The sequence below is a fragment of the Gossypium arboreum genome, chromosome 12, assembly GCF_025698485.1.
Source record: "Gossypium arboreum isolate Shixiya-1 chromosome 12, ASM2569848v2, whole genome shotgun sequence".
In the NCBI taxonomy this organism is placed as follows: domain Eukaryota; kingdom Viridiplantae; phylum Streptophyta; class Magnoliopsida; order Malvales; family Malvaceae; genus Gossypium; species Gossypium arboreum.
Window position 1 is genome coordinate 118430353 of NC_069081.1, and position 11639 is coordinate 118441991.

The 11639-nt window shown below is 31.6% G+C and overlaps 1 protein-coding gene and 1 pseudogene across 1 annotated transcript; both read left to right on the forward strand.

The window, feature by feature from the left end:
• The first annotated feature begins 3637 nt into the window (after nt 1-3637).
• Nucleotides 3638-3937, forward strand: LOC108478143 (protein 108). Its single transcript, XM_017780564.1, has one exon. It carries the CDS (start codon nt 3638-3640, stop codon nt 3935-3937), a length of 300 nt encoding a protein of 99 aa, XP_017636053.1.
• A 704-nt stretch (nt 3938-4641) lies between these two features.
• Nucleotides 4642-7581, forward strand: LOC108478142 (cytochrome P450 87A3-like; annotated as a pseudogene).
• Nucleotides 7582-11639: the final 4058 nt, after the last annotated feature.

Genomic DNA, 11639 nt, shown 5'->3' on the forward strand with positions numbered 1-11639 from the left:
CACATTGACCACCGATGGGCAAAGTTCCAATTCCAGCCTGTTGAATAAAAGAAAATATGTGTATGAAATCAATAAGTTTGTTGTGGCTGAAGCTAATGGGTTCCTGGTATTTGCTTGGGAAGTTCTTCAAGATATGACTGTCATGATCCTTGGTGTGTGTGCTTTGGTGTCATTGATAGTTGGGATAACAATGGAAGGATGGCCAAAGAGAACTCATAATGGACTTGGGATTGTCGCAAGTATCTTGTTGGTCGTGATTGTCACAGCGACTAGTGATTATCGCCAATCATTACAGTTCAAGAATTTGGACAATGAGAAAAAAAAATCACCATTCAGGTAACAAGAAATGCATGTATGCAGAAAATGTCTATATATGATTTGCTTCCTGGCAATATTGTACATCTCAATATTGGTGACCAAGTCCCTGTCGATGGTCTTTTCGTCTCAGGGTTTTCTGTACTAATCGATGAGTCAAGTTTAACAGGGAAGAGTGAGCCGGTCATGGTGAATGCTGACAATCCTTTTATGCTATCTGGCACTAAGCTTCAAAATGGATCATATAAAATGATGGTTACTTCTGTTGGGATGAGAAAACAATGGGGTAAATTAATGGCAACACTTAGTAAAGTGGGAGATAATGAGACCCCATTGCAGGTGAAATTAAATGGAGTAGTAGCCATTATTGAGAAGGTAGGCCTGTTTTTCGATGTAGTGAAGTTTGTTGTAATGGTACAAGGACTGTTTACGAGTAAACTTTGAAAAAAAAGGTTTGAGTATTTGAAGAAGGAAATTGGACTCTGTTGTCTAGTAGCCAAGGAGGAATGTTAAAAGATGGCAACAAACAGCAGTATGTATGTTACCCGGATGAAATACAGTAGCATACAAATGTACCGTATGTTGTCCGGATGCAATATGTCTTTTGTAACAAGCGACCTATATATGATTTGACAGAAACTTTTTGACTGGATAAAGTTGGTCAAGTACTTACCCATTTTAGACAGGTCCTAGGTTATCATTATAATGTTTTTAGAGTTTGTTTACTTGAACAAGTTAAATTTGTTGTTCTTTCAATGTAATATTATTATATATGTACATTTTTCTTTAACAAAAATGTAAGAGAGAAGTCAAGTTTTTTGTTTTCTCCTTCAACATCTGTCTTTGCTTCTATTTTCATCTTTCAACACAAAGTTTTAGATCTTTTGTTCTTGTTTTTGTGATAAAAAAACCCAACAATATAGTTATTAACATATTTAATCTTTACCTCGAGTGGGTCAATCTCACCCTCCAACTCAACCATAACTGGAGCATTCATACTGTTGATGGGAAAAAGATGTTCAAAAATATAATATAACAAGAGCCACTATACCCCCAAAAATCTAAAGTTAATAAGTAAACCTGATTTGCAGGGCGCGGCTGCCCAAGATCCTAGCACGCTAGTATTTGGTCATATACTTCGATGTTTTGCGAGTCGTTTTGTCTTTAGCATCCTGGTCTTCTTTTCCCTCGGTTTCAATAGGTTCCAAAGGATCAACATCATTGTTATTGTTTTCCAACTCCTCCTCAGCTCCTTCCTGAACACCATAAAGATAATTTTTTAGACAATAACTCTTTTATCAATTATATGTAATTTCTTTCTCCTATATATATAAATCCTTACTTCAATGTCAGGCTCTGGTGGCTCATCCTCATAACTGTAGCAGCAATTTCAACAACCCAAAGTCAGTTTTTGAGCTAAAAAGAAAAGGCTGAAATATTGACATTAAAGACGAAAGCAAAGCAGAGAAGACAAAAGGCATCTCCCTTTGTTTGATTGCTTAGAAAAAGTTCATAAAGAAATCCCCATACCCAGCTAGAAATTTTGAAATTCGCAGACAATTGAAGAACAAATATTTAAAACCCACTTCTCAAAATTTTCCTTTATTTATCAAAACTTCAACAGAAACTAGAAATATAATCTAATGGCCCAACCAAATGCATTAAAAAAAAAAAAACAAAATACAGAGAACTATATATGCACATAATGATAAAGGTTTAAACTATGGTTTTTGTGCAGTAGCAATGAACTTAATCATTGTTATTGGTAGAAATTTGTTGTCACAATGATTTTATATTATGAAAACACCAAAACTCATTTAACAACTCAATTTAGCCAATGCGACCTTGGTATGGTTGGTAAAGGCAGATGTTTTAGGTATTAAATATTTAGATTTGAGACCAATCATGTATAATTATATGTATAAGTTTTCAGGTCTTATCATATGCAATCATTATGTGTGGTTTTTAGTTTAGTTAATTAAATTTGTCGAGTTTAGTTTGGATTGTACCAATTATTAATTTGTTTATGTTGTAATAGTTTAATTCTACTTTGTAATTACTAGAGTAATCTGTTTATGTTGTAATAGTTTGATACTTGTGATTATTTGATATATATTTGTATTGTACTTTGATTATACTATACTTGTAATACTTTAAAAATAACTCAATTTAAAGCCAATTGAGGCTCAATTGGTATTGTTTGTAACAAATAGAAGATGTATGTTTGAGTACGCTTAAATAGACATTATATTTATCTTTCAATATAAGATTTTGAGGGATACCAATTGTAGTAAAAATGTATTTAAAAAAAACTCAACCAACTACAATAAATATGAGAAAAATTCACACATTTACATAAAATAAAATCTAAATATGAGATCTTGAGAGTTTTAGAGTTTTAATTTTACCATTGAGTCAAAATCTCATTAACAAATTAAGTCTGATTTTATAATTTATTATTTATATTATAGTTTTTCTTGTGGCCTTGTTGCCAAAACTTATAATATATTAGCTTGGATTAATAATTAATATACAAGTGATGGAGTTTTTCAACTCGTAGAATTAAAATCCAAAACCCATCAGGTGTTCAATTTATTTATTATTTATTTCATAATTATTAATTAAAGATACATAATTTTTTAAACCCAATTATGAAATTAAAAATTCTATTATTAATCTATCAAATAATCATTTTATTAACTACTAGGTCATTGCTATTGTTGCACTTGTATCGAAGCATATAATCTTAACATTAATTTTATTCTCACAACTACAATATATAATCTGCATATCCTGCACTGAAAAATGTTATTCATTATTATTGTTATTTTTAAGTTGTTGATTGACTAATTGATTTATATGTCGGAAGCAACCGAAGCTTTGTTTAGCATGGTTTTTAGAATCGAATCAATGGTCGAATTGACTAGACTATTAATTTTCGGTTTAATTCATTTAATTGTTGATTCAATTTTAATTAAATAACTTATTAAAAATTATAAAAATTAAAAATTAAAAAGATATTAAAAGAATATAAAATCCAGTTCAACCGATTTTTTATCCCGATTCAAAACCGTTGGTAGTTTAACCAGTACAATGGATTACTGTGATGTAATCACAAAGCAACGAGAAATGTAAGCCTTCACCTATCCTGAATACAACAAAACTGTGATGTGCTAAAAGTTATTTAGGTAACTCATGCAATGGATGACCGTCAGCCTCCAAATCCATCTATAAAACAGTATAAAAATCCCAAATGAACAAACAATTAAGAGACAAAACTGAGCAAGAAAATTAACCAAAATTTAGATAAAAAAAACCAGCCATGGCGGTTGTGAAATCCCTGGTGTGTCACAGTTCACAAGCTGCAGTTTTGCTTCTGCTTCTGGTTGTAGCCTCAGTGCAGACCCGAACGAGTAAGGCACAGCTGAGCTGCACAAACCAACTCATCAACCTGAATGTGTGCGCACCCTTTATGGTGCCTGGTGCCACCGAGACCCAGCCTAATTCCCTGTGTTGTGGTGCACTCCAAGCTGTGCAACATGATTGCCTCTGCAGCACTCTCAGGATTGCTTCTCAACTTCCTTCTCAATGCAATCTTCCACCTCTCTATTGTGCCACCTGACATATATGCATGCATGCAAGCAAGCTGGTAGAATATATATATATATGGCTGCAGTTTTATTTTTCTTTTGGAATGTGTGTCATCATATGTGACAAAGCAAATGCAATGGAGATCAAAGTTATAATTAGTACTTGGAAATAAAAGTATCTTAAAAAATCAGTTTAGCTTCATTGATTCATGCAACTATTTCAAGGAGACCATGTCAAATTTTGAAGTTTGATTGATTGATTCGATTGTATCAATAATGACTTGAATCGGTAATAGATTAAACTAATTGAATTAAAACTAAATTATAATGATTTTATCTTCACCTTACTAATGGCAACAAGTTACAACAAGTTATAACTTTGTTTTAAAAAGTATGGGGTTTAATTTAGAATTTTGATTTTAAATTTATTGAATGAATTAAATGGATTAAAATAAATACAAATTAGTGATTTGTCATAATTTACAAACAATTTTGTAACTTGCTCAAGAAGTTAGTGTTTGAATCTTAAGAACTTGGGGGTTGGAATCTTAATTTTATATTTGTTGAACAAAACAAAGAACTAATTGGAACAAAAACAGAATCTTAATGACTTCATTAGGAATCTATAAAACTCTAAACAATAACCAGCATAGGTCAGGTTTTCAAGTTGTTATTAAATTTGCAAAAACTTCTTTTACATCATTATTTGTTCTATCTTCTGGACATTTAAAACTTTACTCCTTACACCACCACCGATGTTTCACCATTCATCAAAAAGAGAATCAGCAGGTCGTGTTATAATGCAAGAATTGATGATATATAATGCCATGTGAGGTTCGTTTATCATCATCTTAATCGTTTTAAGTTCTATATTTTCAGGTATGGTTCATTGTTTTAAAACGAGTTTGGTTGGTCGACAGATTGTTGTTTCCACTGATCCTGATGTCAACCATTTCATTTTCCAACAAGAAGGGAAACTGGTGCAAAACTGGTACATGGAAAAATTTGATGATATCATTGGCAAGGATAATGTTTTATCCGGCCAGGGATTTCTCCACAAGTATCTCTGGAATTTGATTTTGAACCTGTTTGTCTCCGAATCCTTGAAATCAAAACATGTTTCCGAAATAGAGGAATTAACAAGCAAACATCTACAGTTATGGTCTTGTCAACAACCTTCAGTGGAATTGAAACAGGCTATATCAACTGCATTATAACTTTGGTCCCAAGTTCCAACACACTTTATTTATTAAATTTAGCTAAAAATCATGATTCATGACAGGTTTTCTCTAATCTTACAGATGATATATGATTTTACTGTGAGGAAGCTATTCAGCTTTCTTGGATGGAAATTGTTGGGGATTAGGCACACTTTAACCAGATGAAGTAAGAACTTTAATCTGGACTTTAATAACAGTGTATTGTACCCGGATAAAGAATGAAGGAAAAATGCTTGGAGTTCAAGCTTTTAGCTTCTACGAGGAATGGAGAACAGAACTTTGAAGGCAAAGAAAGATGGAGCATATGGAAAGAAAATCTGATGATTTCATTCAAAAGAAACTTTGACTCAAAGCCATTACATATACCAGACATTGGCTAGTCAAAAAATCAACAAATGCATCACCTAAATACTATCTAACTCCACTAGTTACATAGGGACTAGATGATTTTGCTTGCACACTAGAACAAAGCTGGTAACCAGCTCTTTGACCATCAAGTTACATCAACTTGTCATCCAAACATAATTCAAAATGAACCAAATTATAAAAACATTGTTAAAAAAAGTATCAAAATGAAACTAAGACAAAACAGTAGCATTAATATCTTCAGTTGCACGTACTTTACCCGGACAACTTATATGCATGAATTCTTACGTGCATGAATCTGCATGAGCTGCATGCCCACCTTTGTTGCTGCATGTGTTGCATGGGAACTAACTTCAACAGAAATGTTTGCAGGGTCGTAACAAAACAATGAACAGACAAAGAAACAAGACAAAGATTTTCTGAATGTGGTATTGGAAGAGATGAACAAAGCTGGAACCATCCTATCAGAACAGACAGCATTAGATTTGTTGTTTGCACTTCCTTTTGCTGCTTTTGAATCTGCATCTTCTGCTGTTGTATGAGCTCTTCAGTATCTTCAAAGCAACCCTCTGGCCCTAGTTGAACTGACAGTAAGTCTTGATTGCTATTCTTATATTTGTTTACTTTCTTTGAATAATTGACATGCATGTCTCTTCGACCAGCAAGAACATGAAACAATTTTAAGGGAAAGAGAAACAAAGGATTCCGGAATCACTTGGAAAGAATATAAATCAATGACTTTCACACATATGGTGAATTTGTTTAACACTATAATATATAGATTTCACTACTGTTTCTTCACGAAGAGGTTTAATATATAAATCAATGGCTTTTCATCAGGTTATCAATGAAACCATCAGGCTTGGAAATATTGTTGCTGCAATTTTCAGGAAAGTGGTCAAAGATATAGAAATAAAAGGCAGGTTTAAGTCCAATAAACCAAATTCATCTATGTTTAATGTATCTATGCTCATTTTTGTTGAGCATTGGCCTGCAATGCAACATGTGACCAGCAGCTCACCAAGCTGACTTGCATTAGAGCAGAACCGAGAGCAGCACCAACTTGGTCCATTTTGATTTATTTTGTTCAAATGTAACTTGTCTTAGTTGAATTGTAACTTGTAATCAAAGTTAGTAAGATTTTTGATGTAATGGATGTAATAGCTGATCATATCAGCTTACTTGTGTATGTGGTTCACATTTTGAAATTGTTAAGCATTAGTGGGAGTAGTTAAGTCAGTAGGTAATTGTTCATTGACTTTGTAATTCTTATAAGCTACTTTTTCAATGAAATATATGATTATTCAGTCATTCTTGAGCTCAAGTCCTCTTTGTTTTTTACTTGTTTCAATCCTTTCAATTCTCTTAAGTTTGTATGAGAGTGTTGTTGCTGCATATGTTCCAACAATTTTGTATGAATTGTGGGTGGTACAGATTATAAAATCCCTGCAGGTTGGATCATTTTGACGTGTACACCAGCAGTTCATTTGAACCCCACGAAATACGGGGATCCACTTACATTCAATCCATGGCGATGGAAGGTGATTTAGTTGATTATTCAAAGCTAATTTGAACACAATTTGGTTCTAATATTATTGGATTTAGAAACTAATTAGCATGAAAACAAACAAGCAGGGGAGAGAATTGAATGCAGGTTCTAAATTCTTTATGGGGTTTGGTAGTGGTGTGAGACTTTGTGCTGGTGCCGAATTTGTGAAGCTGCAAATCTCTATTTTCCTTCACCATTTGATCTCAAATTACAGGTAATACGAGTAACTTAAAACATAACATTCTAAAATTAATGGTTCAACATGTAATAATATAGTACAAATTACAAGTGATTTAGGTGGACAGTGATAAAAGAAGGAAAGGCTGTTCGACAGCCGGGACTGGTGTTTCCGGACGGTTTCCATGTTCAAATCTTGAACAAAAAGTTCATATGAAGTTGCTGTTGAATGGTTAGAGCAAACCTGGATAAAAAAAGACCAGACATTTATGAAGAACATACTATGAAACAATGATGCTATGTCTAGCTAGCTTGTAACAGATGCATGAAATAAACCGAAATTCGGACATAAACGCATGTAACGTGTTGAATATAATCAAGCAATCATAAATTTCATTACCTTCTCCTTTCAACGCCACATTGCCACCGGTTTGAGTACTCACCATCACGGAACGTTGCATACATTACAACCGGTCATTGCCAAAAAGTGGTAACCAACCATGACTATTCAAGACATAAAAGATAGACATACAAGTCGAAGTCGGTATCAGACTCGATGGTGAAACCGAGCAGGACACCACAAAAGCCAGGCAACCTAGCATAGCGGAGGAATTTGAATTGTTAGAGGTAATAAGCGCCATTAACACCCACAAAGTGATCTCCTATTGTCAGTGGAATGAGTCATCATGTAGAGGTTCCTGACAGCCTCGCAAACATGAGTCATCAGAATCGCAAAATGCTACCAGTTTTGTTGATCCACATGTAGTAGAAAACAACCCTCTTCCTGGATTTGTTTTAACATATCTAACTATTCAAAGTGCAGCCCCATAATGTGATCTTTTAGGTCTTTGCATAAACTGGCTAAGATGTTGCATTGAGAAAATAATGTCAGGCTGAGTATGTGTGAAGTATAAAAGCCCCCAATTAGCCATTGATACAAAGAAATGTCTGTCATGTTCTCATCCTCTTTATTACCTTGTACCATCTCATCATATTTCACAGAAGTTAATATTTGATTGTGTTCCAAAGGGGTAACTACCACCTTGGCCTCCTTAAACCAATATCCCCTATCAATTGAAGAACATATTTTCTTTGAGAAGATACAATGTCATCCTTTGACCTGTCAACTTCATAAGCATATTTTGTTATTATATTACTATTATTTTGTTATTTTTATTTAGATATTGTATAATTCTTATTTTATTGTTAATTCTATTACTATTTTAGAAGTATTTGCTTGTTAAGTTACAACTATCTTAACATTATTTAAGTATAAATATTTTTTAATATATTTTCAGTTTTGTTGAGAAATATTTTAATGTTTTTAATGTATTTGATTTAGTATGTTTTTAAATTTATTTTATATATAAAATAATATAAAAATTAATACTGGGCAGGCCGAGTGAGCCCGAATTTAACATTTTTTATTTAGACTGAGTTTAGATAAAAATTTAAACCCATTTTTCGGGTTAGATCGAGCCCAAACCCAACCATGTTTAATTAGATTTACTTTTAACTACCTCTAACAATATTACTAACAATCTAACTGCCCTAAATTCTTTCTACAAAGCCATTATTGCCTTTATGAAAGTTGTTTTTCAGCGCATTGTTTATAATTTTACAATTGGATCCTAAAACCTTTGAAATTATTTTAATATTGGACCTTAGACATATAATAGTTTCGAATTGAATCTATTTAAAAAGAAGATCTTTTGTCTCATGGTAACCAGCTCTAATCTCCTTCCAAAACTTTCGTTATTAGGTTAGCGTAAAAAAAATTATTATAGTATTGTTATTTAATGTTTGTAGTTGAAGCTCTCGAATCAACGGGGGAAATTCAATTCAATTCGATTGTTATAATCTAATTTGCAATGTTTTTTAAAACAGTTGTAGTTGAATCAATCAAGCTATTGGTTTTCCGATTTGATTAAAAAATCATTAAAAATTTAAAAATAAAAATAAAAATTCCGATTCAACAACCAATTCAATTAATATTTTAGTCGGTTCAATCAGTTCGTACAGTCTCCCAGTCTAACCAGTTCAAAGTCACTTTTCAGACCGGCTTCCCAACTTATTCTCGATTTGACCAACTAATTCAATTTAGTTCAAACAACACTGCTAATATGTGTTTACATATAGAAAGTTAGTATTGGGTACATTGATAATGTACCTTTTTTATTCCACAAATAGTCTAAAAAAATTGTCATGTATCTCTTTTTTTAAAATACTTACTATACCCTATGGGACACTTGTCAATTCATGATTCTATTTGTGAAATCTAAAATTTTCACCAATAGTGTACCAAATATAATATATATATATATTAATTTTAGAAGTGAAATTAAAAATTGTTATGTCTCGTCTATTTTTTAAATATTAATTAAAAATATGATAAACTGCAAGTGAATCAAATAATTTGTTGAGACAAAATGCAAAATGCAAAATGCATGCATGTTTATTAATTTGTTCATGGGGCTAAAAGAATCCACTACAATGAAATGATAGAGAAAAGGAGGATTCAATATCTTACATTGAAGTGACTAACTACAGCAACAATGCATGAATTTGATTCTCTTCAACAAAAGAAATGTTTCTTTTCATTTTTCCCTAAAATTATACTTTGATGTTTAAAAATGATAAAATTTTAATTTAATTTTAAAAATTATAAAATATAAATTATTAAAATTTTAAAATTATATTTTAACTCTCATAAAATAAATAATTTAATCTCAATCTCTCTCTCAAAAAAAATTCTAACTTTATTCAAGTTATCAAATATATCAATCAATATATTTTTATAATCTCGAATATAATCGAAATTCAATATAATCCGAATTTAATTTTAAAAAAAAATGACTTGGATAGCATTGCTGAGTCAGCCAGGTCAGATATTAGTGTTAGAAGAATGTGGTTTATGTGGATAATACTGTAAATTAACAAGGAGTAGGGAAGGCCTTGGTTAGGGACCATCCCATGTCCTTTTCTTCCTTCTTTAATCTAATTTGGTGGGTTTTTTTAAATAAAGAATATTGTGATATGAGAATGCTAAAGGATTAATTTTGAACATAAAATTTGTTGCTATTTTAAAAAATAATAATTAAATATTTAATTTTAAGCAGTGGCCAACAATAATAGAAACAGATTGGTCCAAAAGAAAAACATTCTGCTTTGCATTATTGCTTTTTGGTGACTGAAAATGAGAACGTGATACCTAATTACGTTGATTCATCCATGGCGGAAATGAGCTTTTTTTCTATTCCTTTCACACACACACACAGAATGATTAACACGCAGTTGTAGCTTAGACAAATTGTCAACCCATGTGAAATTTGTTTATTTGTTTCTTTATAGAATCAATGTTTTTCGACTTTCAACTTTGCACCATTGATTAAAATATGCTTTGATGAGAAGGACAGGGAATTACCAATTTACCATCACTCACATTCTTAAAAAATATGTAACAAAGGTGTTTATATCAGAAGTTAAATTGTATTTTACTTTTTCTATATAAAAAATGGGTAAATTAATTCATGTAAATTAATTCAAAGAGTAAATTGATCTTTTATATTAAAATAAAATATCGTTCATTTGTATTGTTAAAATCTGGCGTGGTCGATGGAACGAGATTTGACTCCCTTCTATTACTTTTTTTTGTTAATTTTTATCCGGTACAACTTTAATCACCATTTACAAGCATGATTTTGACAATTGATAGATGGATACTACGTATTTAAATGGTAATGATTATTCTATTGAAAAGTCGCGGATGAAAAAGTATCAAATAGGATCCCAATTTGACGAAATAATCAAACAATGATAGTGGCGTATCATGTATGCCTCATGCTAATGAATGGGGACTAATTTTTAACAGTAGAAATGGATGAAATTTTTAACAAAAAGATCAATTTACTCTTAATCTAACATTTAAAAACTAATTTATCTATTTTTTATAATCGAAAGGACAAAATGCAATCTAACCTTTCATGATACTTACGTATAATCATATTTAAACCCAAACCCTAAGAATTTAACCTTAGCAAGATAATGCCATTAGCAATTTATTATCATTTTTTTAAAGAAGTATCATCATTAAAAAAATAAGTGAACACATGGGTTATTTAAACAGCGAATTCATGTGCATAAGTCGAGCCAAATAATTAATGCTTTTAATTTCGATGGAAGAAAGGTTTTGTTTTATGATTGTGTCTTTTTATTAGTTAATTCAATTGCATCCTTCACAATGATATTTAAATTAAATCTTGTAGGGCCTCCTTTTTTTGCTATTAATAATTAGGAAGGTATGCCGAAAGGTTGCCTACCTGCCGAAAAATACTCACCGGCCATCCCCATGGCCAGCCAATCCCTCTTATTTCACTTATTAATCATACATATAATATTTCATATTTTTAACATTTCAATTCA